A 17790-nucleotide genomic window follows, 5' to 3' on the forward strand; every position below is an offset into this window, starting at 1 on the left:
AAAGCTTGTTTATCGACCCCGTTCGAGCGAGCTTAATGTAAATAGAATATTCCTGGATTCAAGTTTTACGTAACGGTACCAGGTTTCAATATTGATGGGTTTAATGTGATCGGATTATAAAGTGTTAACAAAACGTTGATGCGATTAATTGGATGGATTTTTAAGGCTTGCGTTGCTTTTTAATCGACTTACGTGTTAAATGGATTTATGAAATAGTGATGAGTAATGATTGTGTATCCGAGTGATCATCATCATCATTTAAATGTAAACAATAATCGTCATTAATCTTTAAATCCCAACTATATATATTTATATATTATATATTTATATATTGTATATAATATATATATATTATATATATTTTATATATTTATATATCCCAATCCTAACTAATATATATATATATAATATTATAAATGCGAAAGTAACTCTGTCTGTCTGTCTGTCTGTTACGCTTTCCCGCTTAAACCTCGCAACCGATTTCGATGAAATTTGGCAGGGACATAGTTTGAGTCCCGGGAATGGACATAGGATAGTTTTTATCCCGGTTTTTGAAACAGGGACGCGCGCGATAAAGTTTTTCTGTGACAGACAAAATTCCACGCGGGCGAAGCCGCGGGCAGAAAGCTAGTTGACTATAAAAAGCTGCAGTAACAAAAAAATACAAAGAAAAGCAAAGAAAACAGTGTTAAAAACTGTACTGCTCGGTCTCATGCTGCGAGTATTTTTTATAAAAGTTGTTGACACAAACTTTGTACTTAACTGCTTAGCACCAGAATAATTCGATACCCACTTAACTAAGGCTAGTCTGTCAAGGGGCTTTTAGCTGAAGAAATCCAATATCTCGCTGGCACAATACCAAACACTTCAGCGAAGGCCGGCGGAGACATCAAGGCCCTTCGAGTTTATTTGTAAAAAAGTATTCTGCTCGTCTCTATTCAACACTGGAGCCTTAACCTCCTTTCGCTGGACTAAAGTTTAAAAGAATTTATGGCCAATATTCGTTCAATAGCAGCGAATAAAGTGGGCGTGTGGACTGTGGGTGTGTTATGCGCTCACTGATAAAATTCCTCGATCAAACGGTTTTCTTCAAAAATTTCATTACCATTATACCAGACACGGCGAAGTATAGAATAGCTAAAGCGATGGATCAGTATATTAAAGAATGTAACTTGTAGTCATCCGTGAATCGGGAGACATGTACTTTTCAGGTCGATTAAATGCATACATACATTTAATAATTGAATACTTTTCACACAAGTGTTGGCTTTTTCATAATCATAGATTTTATTCGACGTGAAAAGTACATTTCTCCCGATTCACAAAACATGGGTTTGTTACACAATCTAACAGATAAGTGTCGAAATTACGATGAGAACGAAGAAAATATGGAAAACTACATCAATCACCACTTCTTATTAACCGTTCTGATTGCGAATAACACAACAAATCTTGGCGCCACAAAAATAATGGGATCTCCCATCAAGATTCCTCGATAGCGTCAAAATCATAACCCAATTTGCTCTGATAGAGGGGAGGGATAATATTTCTTCTCCCATTCCCCCAAACCACTTGTCAAATGTAATTTGCCAGAGTAACGCCGTGTTCACACACGCCCGGAGCGTTGGCACAGATCCAACTTGCCACAATAAAGGCGTCCCGCAAAAATCTGCCTCGAGGCGTTCCGAAGTAACTTACGAGATTGCCCAGGCAATCTTTGGAACAGCCATGATTCAGCTCTTTATACATGATGTCCAATTTCTTTCCACCTAAATAGTGTTTCGTGAGGTTATTGCGTTTGTAACTTAGTTCTTGAATAGGCAACGGAAAAATAAAAGGCATTTACGAAACTTTGCTGGAAGCTGAAATTGTGCTGTTATTAGATACTTTTATTTTCTGTAGGGTACTATAAACAGCCTATCTTAGCCTGATAAGAATCTATGATTTGCATAAAAATATTCAACTTTGAAACGTGAAATTCTAGTCAGTCTTTACATTTCCACAAAACTTTACAGTTCATTGAACTTCAGTACTTTTAATATTATTCTGCGGAGTAAGCTATCTTACTTATCGTATCCCAAATTCGTCCTTCAAATAATTTGAGGGTTTCAAGAGATTGGCAGTGAAGATTTCCAGTTGAGCGGGCGTTGAGTTCCAGCCCCTATCTTTTCCCATCAGATAAGAGTTTGCGTTTTGTACTGGGTCTTCAATATTTGTGGACAACTACGTCTTCAAATTCGTATTTTTGTTTCTAGTTTGGTTGGGACCTCGGAGATTCAGTTAGATAAATATAATCCAAAAAATATTGTAAAATTGTCAGCTCATTCAGTCTAACTTTTTAGTGGTATCAGTCGTACGGTTTGATTGGTCCATTACAGTCCCTTCATGGAAGCTCATTAATTATTCTGACTTTTTAAAATGACCTCCCCAATTTGACTAGCTAGCTAAAAAAAATTCTATTTGCCCTTGGTAGATTAGAAAGGGTTCTCTTGAAGTCTCTAAAAGACCTAATGATGAAATACCCTTTAGTCGAGCAATCCTGTTGTAGATTGCTCCTGCAGTGGAGACTAAATGACCTGACGACAAAAGAAGAACTCTCTCCAAAGAAGTGGACTCACCGAGCATGTTGAATCCGTTGATGCCGAAGAGTGCGGCGTCCCCCTGTCCTCCAGGGAACACGTAGAGCGTGGGATGGCTGAAGCGAATGTTGCCCACCACGTCGCTGGAGACCAGCAGCTGGTCCAGGCTGGCTGGCACAATGTATGGGTCCAGGTATGCTGCGGAAGAAAGGAGACAATTAACAGGAGGTAAATCGTTCGTTCGTTTCAGCCGAAAGACGTCCACTGCTGGACAAAGGCCTCCCCCAAGGATTTCCACAAAGACCGGTCCTGCGCCGCTTGCATCCAGGTACCTCCCGCGACCTTCACCAGATCGTCGGTCCACCTAGTGGGAGGCCTGCCCACGCTACGTCTTCCAGCTCTCAGGAGGTAAATGTTAAGGTTTAAATGCTACGAGTCAAGTCATTAAAGAGTCTTTTATTAGTACAGCCTGGCTGGCACAATGTATGAGTCCAGGTATGCTGAAGAAAGGAAATTAGCAAGAGGTAAATGTCAATTTTTTGTATGCTATGACTAAAAGGAGTCATCAATAACATACTACATTAATATTGTGTTTTTCATCCACCATCATTGATTTGTAAATTGAGTTGAGGTCTAATGAAAGCAACAGGATTCGCTGTTTCGTCAAGTTTTGGATAATGGTTACTCATGATCTACAGTGAAAGAAGAAAGAGGTGGGTATAGACTCCCTAAGTACCTACCTATTAGAAAAGATAACAAATCGCTTAATTTATAAAGATTTATTGTAACACCGGCAAAGTTAGCGCGAACGGATTGTATGTTCATTGTGTGAATATACCATTGCAAATGGATTTGTCCCTGACCTTTACTTTTAAGGGGGATGCTATTAAAAGCACGCATAAATACTTAATGAGGACTAAGTTAATACACGTAAAAGTTTAGTATTACCTACATCAAAATATTGTTATAATGTTGATAAAGCAGCTAAAATAATATAGAATGCAACATAACTCTTTCCAATAAAAGCCCTCAAAAAAGACAAATTGTTTCCATAAAACCGTTCTCGCGGCCCATTTCGAGGGCTACCCTCACTTCAGGCAAGTGCCATTACCATACAAATCGACTCCGAGCATTTACAATTTAGATATAGCCGATGGTGTTTGATTTTAGCGAGGCATAAATTCTACTTAGACTTAATTAATTGTTTCAGTCTGTAACGCAAATAAATCTCTTTTAGGTAAACTTTATGTAACTAGTCTACGATGAGATAACGTTTTAGTGCTTTAATTTATTATGATTTAAGATAGCAGAATTTCGATTTTACCTACTTAGCTTTTGCTGTAAATTTTTTGCTTAAAATGCCGAGAAAACTAATTACTCCAGATAAGCAGAGAGTGTCTGGCTCGCTGAAAAATTATCTTCAAACTCCGTTTAGGAAAATAATAGCAGTTGAAATCGGTAGGTAGAGGTGAAGACGGTTTTAATAGTAAGTAGCTTACGGAGGAAAACTTTACGGAAGTGTTTCATATCAAAATAATCAAAATTGTGTCACAAAGGAAAAAGTTTAACAAGGTTTTTGGATATTAACAAACAGGATAAAATTTCTAGTTTTACTCGTATATCTATTAGATTAATGTCAGAGTTACATATTCGTCTATTACGAGTACTGCAAGTAAGTAAATCATTTATTAGCAGTTAACATTCTCGTCCATAATTGTTATACTAATTATAGCAAAAGAGAGACTGACGTAGCAATCACAGAAATCTAAAAATCTGATTACTAAATTAATTTTCCGTTGAAACAGGCATTGTCCCAGGTAATTGCAATATGCTTTATGTTACATTTATCCAGTTTGTTTCATAACTTCAGCCGGCCATTTTCAGTTAGCACTTAGGTGGGTAGGTACCTACTTCTTTCTTTTCGTTCCGTACCGACATAATTGGCACAAAGTTCGCCTGGGTAAAGGACGGGAGAATTGGTTCCTTTGATGGATGGCGCGAAGTTTCCTCGGAAAATTGTTTGCCACTTCTTATTTTAAGGGGAGCTGTTGCCGAGTGGCTGCCTTTGGGCATCTGGAGATTACCTCCGATGAAGGTAAATAGCCGTTAGTACCTATATTTGTAGAATCTGGAATTCTATGGAATTAAGCACATTCCTTTACTAAGTAAAGTATACCTAAGTACTTGGAGCTTTTTATGTTCAGTTTCGCAATTATGGACTGTAAGTACGTGCTGTACCTACTCTGAAACTGAAAACAATATGCATATGAACTCTGCAAACATTTTCTGTCCCGTAAGATATGCAAATGATGTGTGATTACTGTAGTTTGAGAATACTATTATCAAGTTATTATTGTGTTGTGTACCAAAGTAACAAAATAACTGTGTCTGTGTAATCTGCATAATATGACATTAAAAGCACCACAAACCACACATAAACTTTAATATAAAGCTACGTAGATACTTGGTATTTTCAATAAAGCCACCCTCGTAACATTATCTACAATATGGTCTTATAATACAGAAATTTATTTCAATATCATGCAGAATTCTCAGTAAAAAGTAAGTTTCGCATCAATTTGCATTTTTGAGCTAAAGTTCCTCCAATTTATGTATATTCCACTTTACCTTCAATTAGTTATGTAGGTGTGATCATTCATAACCACCATTTATCTCATCTATGAATTTAAAATTTAATAACAGCGCCTAAAGTTTGTTATCTGCAAAGGTACAATTTACATATTTTGCTAAGAAAACTGTGTCAGTCGATTTTGCTGTTCTACTAATTGCAACAGAAACTCATTAAGCTGGCCTATTACGGTAAGATCGATTAATTAGCAACTTAAATTGAAATGCTTCCAATATTCAACTCTAACCCCGACGTGGTAAAGTTAGGTTTCACTCGAAGGCCGCAGGAGGCAGCGGAGCTGAAGTATTGCAAGTTTGCAGGTCATTGATTAGGTCGAGGCAGGTTTCCTGATATATCTAGGTTAGGGAAATGGGTGTGCTGCCTTCGAGTTGGAAATTTACTTTATAACTTGCAATAAAGTGCTCTTTACACGATCGTCTAATTCTCATTAGTATTCAAATCAAATCATGCAAAGTTGGCTGAATGAAGCCCCTGGAACATCGCGATAGAAAATTCATATTATGCGCGCAGTTGGGTTTCAATACGGTACATAAAAGCGTATATTCTGCTTCATAAATGCTTACAAATGCTGCAGGTAATATGAACCGCATTGAAATAAGCACTCGTGAATACCGGGAGCGAACGTGCGCGATATTGTTAGCACAGGGAATTGTTACTTGAATTATTTTTCATAATAAACTCCCGTTTGAATGAAACTTAATTTCAATGCTCAGCTGAATAAAGAAATAATTTTATGAGCTTTTTACTTTGTCTGCTACTAATAAAACCTTAATGTTTGTGCTCAACGAATTGTGGGTTTATTAATGTTAAGTCGTTGGATCTAAAAAGAAGAAAACGAAGCTTTGAACTGAGTACGAAAGGTCGTGAAGATTTCATTTTAAAAATCCATTAAACATTCTGCAATTTTGTTTTACATTGTATACTTAGCTCATTCAATTAGGTCTGTAGACATCACAATAACTTTTACTTTAAAATAATGTATGCACCTTACAGTTTGTTAATAGCAATTTCTCACCCCTGAAAAACATGTAACACTAAAACCAAACAGGAATAAGCTAGCCTTAGTAGTTTAGATATTCTTCGAAATCTACATTAATACTGGAGCACTTTACAATGGTTTACTGTTCCCGAACTCGAACTAAGCGATGTATGGGACGAAAGCTGTGGAAGCAATTTCGAGTTGAGTGAACAACATTAAAGTTGCAGCCGCAGTATTGGAAACATCTTGTATTACCTGGGGCATGATTTAAAATACGATAGCAGAGTTCCAAAGGTTAGTGTACTCGTAAGTTTAAATTAAAACGCAGCGCTGACAGAAGTTAAAATTTGAGTTTGTTGTAAAGTGGTGGTACGGATTACGATTCTGTAAATTAACTAAGCACATTCATAATCGACAATTAATTTTAATACAGTTAATTAATTAAGATTAGGGGAAAGTAGTACGAGTTGATCCCCTGGGGTAAGATGATCTTTCGCGATTGTGCTGAAACCACTAACGTCATTTAGTTTCTTTCACAGGTAAAACATAGCTCTGGACACCTCCCCGCCTCAGTCAAATCGTAATGGTGGCGTGAGCGATACATCGAATTTGACGAGAAAAAAGAAAAATTGTGTACTTCTGATCTAAAATAGGCATGACTTTCAGCTTATGTTACTTTTATTCAAACAATGTTAAATGTAATTACTGTTGTCGTTGGGCTTTCTATTATGTTTAATTTTAATATTTTGGCCATAAAAACGTAGCTGCGTACTTGTAGATTATTTTAGCAAATATTTAACAAAAAGTGGGACTTGGGTCAAGATGATCCCTTCCTATATGTACAAGATGATCCCTGGGAATACAAACAAAAAAATCAATGGAGTAGGTAAAGGGAAGTGAAATAAAAGAAAGAGAACTTCATATAACTCACCTGAGTCTGAAGGAGATGATACTGAGTGGCTGTACTGAACAGAAAAGTTTTCAAGCGATACCAAGGGTGAAGGATGGATAAAATGTTATGCATGTGGAAAATGGGGCCAAAAAGCATGTGCTGGGGTAGAGAGTGATGAAGCAGGTGAATTTATTTGTGATATATTCAACACAGCTCCAGCCAAAAAGAGTTTCAATTATTTAAACGCTTTTTAGCAGGTACTAAGAAAGAATCAGTTATTTTCGTTATTTAATTCGTAAATGTTTTTCTTTTCTAACTTTTTAACGATTTGTTCGCATAATTAGGTACTCCGAAAGGAATATAACCAGAAAAGAATAGATCATAGAACAGAATCATAGGGATCATCTTACCCCTACCTGGGGGATCATCTTACCCACAGGGGTGTACAAGATGATCACTTTGTAAGGTTTTGCAAAAAATGAAATATTTTAATGAAACCTTAATTAATTTCTGGTTTTGAGTATAAGGAAAGTTGGATAGATAAATATACTAGTAGTAATCGTCTTTATTTTTGGTTTACCTTGAAAAATATGTATTTTACAGCGATTCCCGCTTAAGGGGATCATCTCGTACTACTTTCCCCTAATTTGATGAATTACTGTATTAAAACGAATACCTATTTATGTCGTATACAATGGACAACACGCATAAGTTGTAATATTAAGTTAAATTATGACTTAATTTAAAGTTTAGATCACACACATTACACTAGTTTTTATTTCACCTCAATCCATCCAGTATTACCGAAGATAGAGCCTCGAGAAGTTTACGGACATTTTAAAATTTTCAAAAATTTCCAATATTCGCGAGTGACGTCACAACATGATTTTGCAGCCCCCGCACGTTAACCCATTTACCACTTTTTGTCTTTTTCCAACTAAAATAAAATTTTACCTAACTGACAACTGTTGTTAGTCGTCATCGTTCAATCACATTTCAAACTAGGCGCTAAAAAAGTAACCATTATTATGCCACCTATTGCCAATTTTGTGCACTATGAAGCCATTTTTACATTTATGCACTTAAATATAAATTTTCTGGAATAATAACCAAGTTTGTGTCTCTGTGCTCAATAACGAGTAAATAGTCCAGTTATTTGTTAATTTTACTTGGAAAGTTTTCCGGAATTTTTGAAAATTGGTGAATAAATAGATTTCGCTATGTTCTTTCCGAATTTTGTGACCTCGTTTAATGTACCTGCTAAATTGCGAGTTCTTTTTTCTTTGATCATGGCAGGACACGCTGCCGGGTGTCCTAAATATGCTGAAGTATAAAAAAATTCGCGTTGCTGAAGTATACATTTTTTTTGTCTTGTTTGTTTCTACATTACATAATTGTATCCTACTAATATTATAAATGCGAAAGTTTGGATGTCTGGAAGTTTAAAATAAAGTAAAGTAATGTTTATTTGTCACCAACATAACAGATAATATTAATAAGATAAAAAACAATCAGGAAAAACAAAAAGTAAGAATGTTGGTGGGTTGATACCTGAACTAGGAAGATTCCTGTGTCTCAGGTTTGTTACTCTTTCACGCAAAAAGTGACCGACATAGCACGCAGAATTGCTAAAATCAAGTGGCAGTGGGCGGGACACATAGCTCGTAGAGACGATGGTCATTGGGGCAGAAAATTTCTTGAGTGGCGACCACGGCACGGGCTGGAAGACGTAGCGTGGGCAGGCCTCCTACTAGGTGGACCGACGATCTGGTAAAGGTCGCGAGAAGTACCTGAATGCGGGCAGCGCAGGACTTTTTATTATGAAAAACCCATGGAAAACCCAAAGGCCTCTCGCCTTTGTCCAGCAGTGGACGTCATTTGGCTGTAACGACAAAATAGGAAAGAATGTAATTATCAAAAATCTTCTCTAAGGCAGCATTTTTCCAATTTCGCAACGAGTGCGGCAATCATACTTAACTAACAGACTAACAGAGAGCATAGTGAAATCTATTTTAATCACCAATTTTCAAAACTCCCGGAACACTTTCCAGGTAACCACGTTAATTTGTACCAAACGACTGGACTATAATTTAATTGATCTAAAAATTTGGGTAGATCTTCTCAAAAACAAAAGAACTGGTGCTAAAAGGGTTAAGTGACGTTTTGACATTTGTAGAGGGCCTTGTAGAAGGGGAGGCTATGGTGCTGAATGTGGATTAACTCGAGTGTCATAGTAACTTATTAGGCTGCTAAGCTTGATGATAAAACGAAAAATATTTTATTCAATGTACATAGTCTGGTCATAAGTTCTGTCATATGATAATAACTTTTGAATTTTGAATGAAGGTTTCCAATACATTTTTTACTGAATTAGAATAAAAAAGAAAAAATGTGCGATAGTTCGAATTTTATTGTATGGGTAGTGGACGCATAAAGAACTGCAGTTGTCACGTTGCATTGGTGCTGCTACGCGCCAAAGCAGATTTTCGTTGTGCTGAAAAAATTTAGTTTATCTTTTCATTTAATGATAGGTATAGGTGTACCAGAATCTCATGGCAAACAAAAATATTGGAAAAGTGTGTCTCTCATATGGCAAATGTCTATGGCTTTATTGTCATCTGTCAAAGTAAATCAAGTGAACTGTCAGTCGCTGCAGAAATTTTGTAATCTCTTCATGCCTATTTGTTATTTTTGTGAAAAAGTCAAAAAAGCTCAAGCAAGTCATATTGTTTTCAATGTGTATTGTAAAATAAGGCATAATTCAAAGTCAATCTTTGATTTTAAAGCGCGTCGTTGAGTTGACAATAAGTTGGAGTGAAATTTGATACATTTAGTTTATTACCTAACTGCGTCAGAAGGAGGTTTTATTTAAATATTATTCTTATAATAGCTGCTTTATTGGGGGTTTCAGGTGTACCTCACAAATTGGTGCAGAGGAATGGTGAAAATGTTATGACCATGTAAATAAAATTGAAAAAGTTTTCATCAAGCAAGATGGAATAATTGAAATGCTGGAAGAGCAATTTACAATAAATACCTCTTTATCTTGATCATCTATTTAAGAAAAGTGGAATCCTTGGAATCGTTTTCTAGTTCTGAATGAAGTGATTAGTTATAAGTATGATACATAATAAAATTAGTTACATAAAGTAATATACGATTTACTAATTTTTCAAGATATTTTCCTATTATTATTAAGATAAGATAAGATAAGATAAGAAAAACTTTATTTGACACAAAAAGAAAAAAGAAAAAATAGAACACTGAAAAAATAAAAAATAGAATATTACTGATGGGATTGCTACCATGTACCTTAGTTTTGAGTTTCTGATATTTCGGAACTGTTGCAAGCGCCATGGTCACGGAGTAACTGAAGAAATTAAAACCAGACATCGTTTAGATGTGCGTTCAAAAGACCTGAGATTTTAAAAAATCCCACGTTTTGTTTAAACAGTAAGCGAAAAAAGTGACTTGAAAATGGAATACAAAATGATAAGGTATGGTAAATGATAAGTCTTTATCAATGAAGAAGCAGAAGTTCAATTTCATGTGTCCTCCATCTAGGCTAGTTTCCATCGTCACTCAAGGTTTGGCTGCGGTCTCAAATTTGGGCTTAATTGAGGTATTTTTCGGGTGAGAGGCATAAGAACTAATGCCGTTTTATATCAAAAATTCATACTTAGAGGTAGTCAACCAGGTACAAAGTATTTCCTTGTATGTTAGTCTACCACTCTTTAGTAAGTCCCGAAATCCCCGCTTCGGCTCCCCTACTAACCATTCTAACCATTGTACACAGATAATATCTTACATGCAGCTTTTCATGTTACTACGTCACATTTTCAAAATCCGCGCGGAAAATCGCTCCTAGCGGAAGAGCGCACTTTGAGCTTGAATATTTCAGTCATTTTTAAAGATATCAAAAAAGTAAAAATACAGTATTCATTCTAATTTTTTGTAGTTTTTTTTTGGCATCTTCAACAAAAATTGTGCGCCATGTCCATTGAGATTTGTTACCTTTCAATAAGTTTAATTATACCTACTATACTCTTTGCTTTAATATAAACAACGTATCTTGTTTACTTACATCTGTGAGGTTGTTTATTAATGTTTGCATTGTTATTCGATAGGGAGAGGGGGGCAGCTTTGGACAGGGGCAGCTTAGAACAAATGAATTTAAAAATCACTGGTTTAGGCTACAATGGTATAAATCATAATTTATATTGCCAGCACTGATGCGCATAGCCGTCACATCTCATTTTTAATATCTAACTGTAGGTTAACCGGCAAAAGTGGTTTTTTGTTTTTGACTGCCAATTTCGCACTTTTTTATTTTGGTTCTAAGGATTTTGTGGACGTAGTTTTATAAAATAGTGAGTGGTTTGTTTACTATATGGAAGTTTAAATAGTTTCAATGAAGATTTGATAAGAAATTGCGATATAAAAGTATGTTCCGTTATTAAATTTATGTTTTTTTCTGGAAATATACCCATGGGGCAGCTTTGAACGAAATGGTTGGGGCACCTTTGAACTTTATCAATTTTCTTTTTTAAGTGGTATTATGAAACCTTAAGTTTTCTAATACTTCGTAGAAGGATTTTACATAAAAAATAAGCAGATTGCTTTACTGTGACAGATAAAATTTTAAGCTGGGTGAAGTCCGGGCAAAAGCTAGTTTTAGTAGTTGATTGATATTTTTTAAATTATGCAGTTTTGTCTTTGATGTGTCATTAAACAGAAAGTTTATTAGTATTTAGTTAATTGATATATTATCTTATATTTACTTTTTTAAAATAATATCCCTAAGTTTTGTGTTACTTTGTACAGAGTGATGTAAAATAAAATAAACATGTTAAATTGATCCCAAATGACACTGATCATTTAAAATTTTGTTTATTAATTATTTTAAAAATACACATTCATAAATATTCAGTTTTATTTCATTGAAAAAAATACTAATTCAAAACTGCCCCAGGCGTGTTCAAGGCTGCCCCGACTACGGGGCAGTTTTGAACGTTTACAGGTCTGTGCAAAAATCTAAATATCTTAAGCGTTCATGAATAATTAAGAAGAACATCATTATTTTGTTGTGTGATAACCATGACCTCTATCTAGGAAGAAAAAATTAATGAAATCGTTCAAATTTGGAAGATATTTAATAAAGTATGAAAATTGTTCAAAGCTGCCCCCCTCTCCCCTACGTTATGTTTAATTGCTTTGGTAGCCGTGGAAACTCGTCTGAACATGTTTATGAAAGATTAGCTATTAAACCAAAGAAAATATTAATCTTCATACAACGCCCTCTAATTGTACTATAATTTTGTTTATTTCAGAGTACGCTTGCGCCGTCAATGACTACTTTTCATTTTAATTACATACATTTTCCCGATTACTTTATCGACTATTATCTAATGATTTCTTAATGAATTAAACATTTTTAACCAGAAATATATAAAACCAATGAAGGCTTAGACCGAGTAGTTCGAAAGTTTTGTGAAAATACAATCATCGTGTCCTGTATCCCCGTGATGCGTCTACCAACAACAAACGCTCAACTTTTGTATCCCGACAATTCCCAACTTCTGAGCGTCAAATTAACTCCCTGGAAATTCTCGCAGTTGGTAACAAGCCCGCCGTTGTACACCGACACCTAATCATGCGAAACAACTTTCCGTGACAAATGTCTGTGTAATTTGCAAATTGGTATGTTATACACACTTTGGGGAGCACTTATTTGTTTTAATAAACATTTTACATTTTATAGTGGCTAGGATTTTTATCATCATTAAGATCATCTTGCCCATTGATATGTCTTGCTCATTGATGGGTTGCTGCTTTGGTTTGAGCCTTATTTGAAGAATGAAAGAAAAAAATCCAAGATCACGTAAACAAACTGACGATGATGACGAAAATTGAGCATAGTAGACTGACGCATGCTACCTACTGGTTGAAATTTAATTGTATTATTATATTTTTAGTTAGAACAGTCAGGGTAATAAATCTATTCTTCTATGTAGTAGTTAGGTACTTATTCTGTGGTGTTGGTTCAAATACGAGAGCTATTTCAAAATTCAGTCTAAGACGCTAGTTTCGTAGTACGGAATTTACCACGACAAGCTACGAACGTCGTAGTCAACTCGTAGCCGTAGCAATTTGATTACGCCGCATACATTCCCGTACAGCATCGCTGTGCACGAGCGAAGCACAAGTGGATCGTTAGCTGCTACGAAAGTTTCTTGGCGCAATTAGAGGCTGTAGCTACGAGGAAGCTCTCCACTTGTAGCTGATTTGAATTTGAAAAGATGCTTTTCTTAGTTTTGCTTGTTCGTGATTGGGGCACTTACAACTTTGGTAGTTGTAAACTGTAGTATAAACATAGCTTAAACGTGTGATCGCTTATTTAAATTAATTTTTTTTCTTGTGTAATTGGCACAATGATACTAACTAATATTCCAAGACTTCAATACCGAGGAAAATTACGGTAGCTTTTCAAATCGTATAATATTAAAACGCGAGTTTTTATGTTCACCATCAATCAATCTTTAATTCTTAAGTGACATGACATTTCTAAGGCTTAACCGGTGTATTTTGTATGGAGTTCGACAGATTTCTGACGTTTGTCAAAGTTAAAGATAAAGATAAAGATATTTATTTACATAAACATGTGTGAAAACATATTACAAAGCAACATGATTTGGCCTTGCAGTTTTAACAGTTAAAGTAAGATGGTGCAACCCAGCCTAAGGCAACACATAACAGGAATTTAGTTTTCATAGGGGTCTTTTAAAAAATTTGGGATTGATGGACAAAACGGGCATACGCCTATTATTTTTAAGGTTTTCTTTTATATATTTCTAAAAGTTAAATTGGGTTGCTCTGAAGCGAGTATTTTTCAACATTGATTTTACCTACTATTTAAATATCGTCGAGTGTTCCCAACGACCTACATTCGTCGGCTTGTGAATTAAATATGGCGTCAATCTCTGAGTAGGATTTAATTACAGTCAGCAGCTCGGATTTCAATTCTTTAATTATATGTCGGCCGTTTGGTGTAGTGGTTCGAAACGGACTACTATTCCGGAGGTTGCGGGTTCGATTCCCGCACAGTACAAACATTTGTGTGCATGAATATATTTGTTTGTATTGGACTGGGTGTTTTCTATGTATAATATGTATGTATTTACAAAAAAAAAGTATTTAAGTATGGTTATATCCGTTGTCTAGTACCCATAGTACAAGCTTTGCTTAAGTAGTTTGGGACTAGCGGCGCAGTGTAAAATGTCCAAGGATATTTATTTATTTATTTTTTATGTGACTGAGTTATTAGTGACGCTGATATTAAGGACTAAAAGATTTGGAAGACTTTTGGTTCACTGGATTTTGATTTAGCATCTTTAAGATAGCAATAGGTCAAAAAGTGTCAAGTGGCAGTAGTAGACTAGGCACTTAGCTTTTAGCGCTGATGGCCGCTGAGGTAGAAAATTTATTGAGTGGCTACCATGGGCCGGAAGACATAGTGTGAGCAGCAGGCCCCCGTGGACCGACGATCTGGTGAAAGTCGCGGAAGTACCTGGACGCGGGCAGCGCCGGACCAATCGTTATGGCAATACATTAGGGTGGCTTTTGTCCAGCAGTGGACGTCATTTGGCTGAAACGAAGGTCAAAAATGTTCTTTTTTACTTACCGATAAAATCCTTTATGGCTTGCGAGCCAGAGTCCAAAATGTCCGTAGGGTTGACCCTAATCTTGCAGTGCTTGACGAAAGGCATATCTGGCAGCTTAGTCCCTTCATAGCTACCACTCATGGAGCAATACATATCAATCGAAATTGAGTCTAAAGTACTTACCGATAAAGTCCTTGATGGCTTGCGAGCCAGAGTCCAAAATGTCCGTAGGGTTGACCCTAATCTTGCAGTGCTTGATGAAGGGCATGTCGGGCAGCTTGGCCCAGTCGCCGCCGCCGCTCGTGGAGCAATGCACGTCGATCGAGATCGAGTTTTCGTACGCGCGAATCACGCGCTGCACTTCATTTTCTTGGTATGCGTCTGTAAAGTCTGCCAGGGAAAAGGTCCCGTCCTGTAACAAAGAGATTGGATTTGAGTATGTTTAAGTGTTTCTTTGGACACATTATGCGGTCTCCAAGGCATTGTCTGGAGAAACAAATTATCATGGGACAAATGGAAGGCAGACGCGCTCGGGGCCGGGCACCGACGAGATGGTCGGACGCGGTGAGGAAGACGGTGGGCGGGAGTTTGCATCGTGCGGTCCACACAGCTTATGACCGCAGCCTGTGGAGGAACACTATCTGTGGTCGCGATCCTCATCAGTGAGGGACCGAGGAAGATGAAGAAGAAGAAAGGTTACAGATCTTGATTGTCACACAAAGCAACCCAAAAATTATGCGCATTAAAACTGCAGAGAGTTTTTAAGTACCTATTGTCTTCTTGTCTTATTTCTACCAGGACTAAAGGTTGAAAAGAAATGAAAATAAATGAAATAGTTAATTCAGTACACAGGCCCTTTCCAGGGCACTTATACACGTCCCAAATATAGCTTGCCCTACCACCACTTCGGGACAACATGGGCTGGTGCTGAAAAGAAGTGGCGGAAGAAACTGAGGTTATCAACTTAAGTTTAGGTATTTTTTGCGTCTCTTACGTCCGCTTGCACAATAAGTTTAAATAATCTAGCGTACCTAAATAAGTTTTTTATCTAAGTATAGAAAAGAGCGTCACTTGCAAAGAATTAACATATTTTACCGCCTTTAAACAGCGACAAATAAATTGAATTGCGCGCCAACCCTACTCGGGTATGCAAACCGACAAAAGTTAGTAGGTCAAGCTTTTTATTGCTTCCTAAAAGGACTTCCGCCGTGTGAAAATACCACGCATTACGTTCTGCGAGGGACTTTTATCGCAAATACTTTCACAAGTGGGGACTGAGTTAAAGTTCGTACTCGTAACCCGAGTTTGAGTGGTGGAAAATAAAGGAAATGTCACTGACTTTTTATTTTATTGTAACTTTTTCTTATCTAAGAGTAGGTAGGCTAAAATGACGTCAACGTAGTTACGGGCTTACCACGTTGACGCCATTTTAGGTAGCACTGATTCAGTAGTCTGAAAAAGGCAATCCTTTTCTATGGTGCAAAACTTTAATTGACCACCATGACTCCTTAAAATCGACATTCATTATTTCTTCCAAATAACAGATTCATATGTATTTTGTGATCGATCAGGTTGATAGAAGCGTACAACTTAGGAATAATAAATCAATGATGAGACGATAAAATTTATCGTAGCTAATGGCTCATGACGTCACTCTGTCGTTGTTATCCCTATGACGTGGAGGTCCCATTTCCAAAAAGTGCCAAAGTTTTATATTGCCGTGGCTTTTTATCCAGAATGATTTTTATAATAAACGTCCAGTTTTTCAATAATCACCGTGCAAAATGAATCGCTTTATACGCGAGCGCACAAACAGCCCCACGTCAGCTTTATGCAAAAAAGCTCTAGTTTAATTAACCTCTCACGCGCCGAACAAATATTGGCAACGACGCAATATCAATATCGAATTATGAATTCAATTTTAATTTATCATCCGAAGCTCTGGAGCTTTCAGAGAGCTTGATTTATGAAAGTGCTTTTAGTGCTTACGCTGAATTAATGATGTTACGTTTTAAAAGTTGCTTTACTTAAGCTGAGATCGTTAGTGCTTTAAGCTGTGCAATGATAGTGCCTTTATTAATTGCTCATTAGATAGTCGCGACCTAAGGCTTTAAAAATAATGGGCGTAACTTTTTATGTTGACTAATCCAATTGCAATGTGAAAGTAATTTTAATAAATAAATAAGAAATATAGTAAAAATAATAAAATCTTTGTGAAAGTTCAAAAATTAAGTTCTAAAGAGTTGTGGTTTAACTTTTATAATAAGGAAAGTTATATTACGCCTCGTTAATGACCACATTTAGCACTTGGGGAAATTAACTGTCACTCTATATCACTTCCAGTGCTATGCATGCCCGGGTAAAACTTAATTACAAGCTTTTTTAGTTTTTTCCGTAAAGTACGAGCTAATTCTGTTGACCATAAAATTATTTAATTAAAAGTATGGTACTTTTTACTGCCCATCGTTAAGCGTTGTTCATTACACATTTACTTAAATGGTCTGAAACATTTTTTTTTTGTATAGTGAAGTATGAACTACTGAGTAGTTTTTCTTCAGATAAGTTTCTGTGATATTTAGGGAAAGATCTTTTTGAAAACTTTCTTTCTTATTGAAAGTAATCCTGAAGAGTGGAGGCAAGATATGATAAAAATCTTTCCCCGTATTATCTCAAGCTGTTCTTTCAATCATCTGGTGCCTATATATCAAAACCGAGATTCATGCGGGCGCCGTAAAGACAAACGGCCTCACCAGCAATAGGCTTGTTCTAAGGCCTATCTCGTCTCAGTAGACTCACCACACGTTGGAACTTATTTTGGATATAGTCTAGCTTATTCTATTATTGTTGAGAAAAATCAGACCCGTGATTTTATTTGGAAATGAGAATATGTGGAGAACATAATAACGTAGCCAGTGTAATGAAAATTTCGTGGAAACCGCTGAAGTCAGATGAAAATTAAGGCTTTGAGTATGCTCATTGATGTGTTCATCGAAGAATATACTCGTTTTATGGGAGGTGTGGGTAGCTAT

The 17790-nt window shown here is 36.3% G+C and overlaps 1 protein-coding gene across 1 annotated transcript in view; it reads right to left on the bottom strand.

Annotated features, from left to right (window-relative positions):
* Nucleotides 1-17790, bottom strand: part of LOC135079497 (microtubule-associated protein futsch-like) — a 247817-nt gene that overhangs the window by 42423 nt on the left and 187604 nt on the right. The window contains exons 4-5 of the mRNA XM_063974154.1: nt 14945-15173; nt 2619-2777 (exon numbers count right to left, since the gene is read on the bottom strand). Of these exons, the coding sequence (XP_063830224.1) occupies nt 2619-2777; nt 14945-15173 (388 nt within the window). The remainder of the gene's footprint in view (nt 1-2618; nt 2778-14944; nt 15174-17790) is intronic.

The sequence above is a fragment of the Ostrinia nubilalis genome, chromosome 16 (genome assembly GCF_963855985.1).
Source record: "Ostrinia nubilalis chromosome 16, ilOstNubi1.1, whole genome shotgun sequence".
Taxonomy (NCBI): Eukaryota; Metazoa; Arthropoda; class Insecta; order Lepidoptera; family Crambidae; genus Ostrinia; species Ostrinia nubilalis.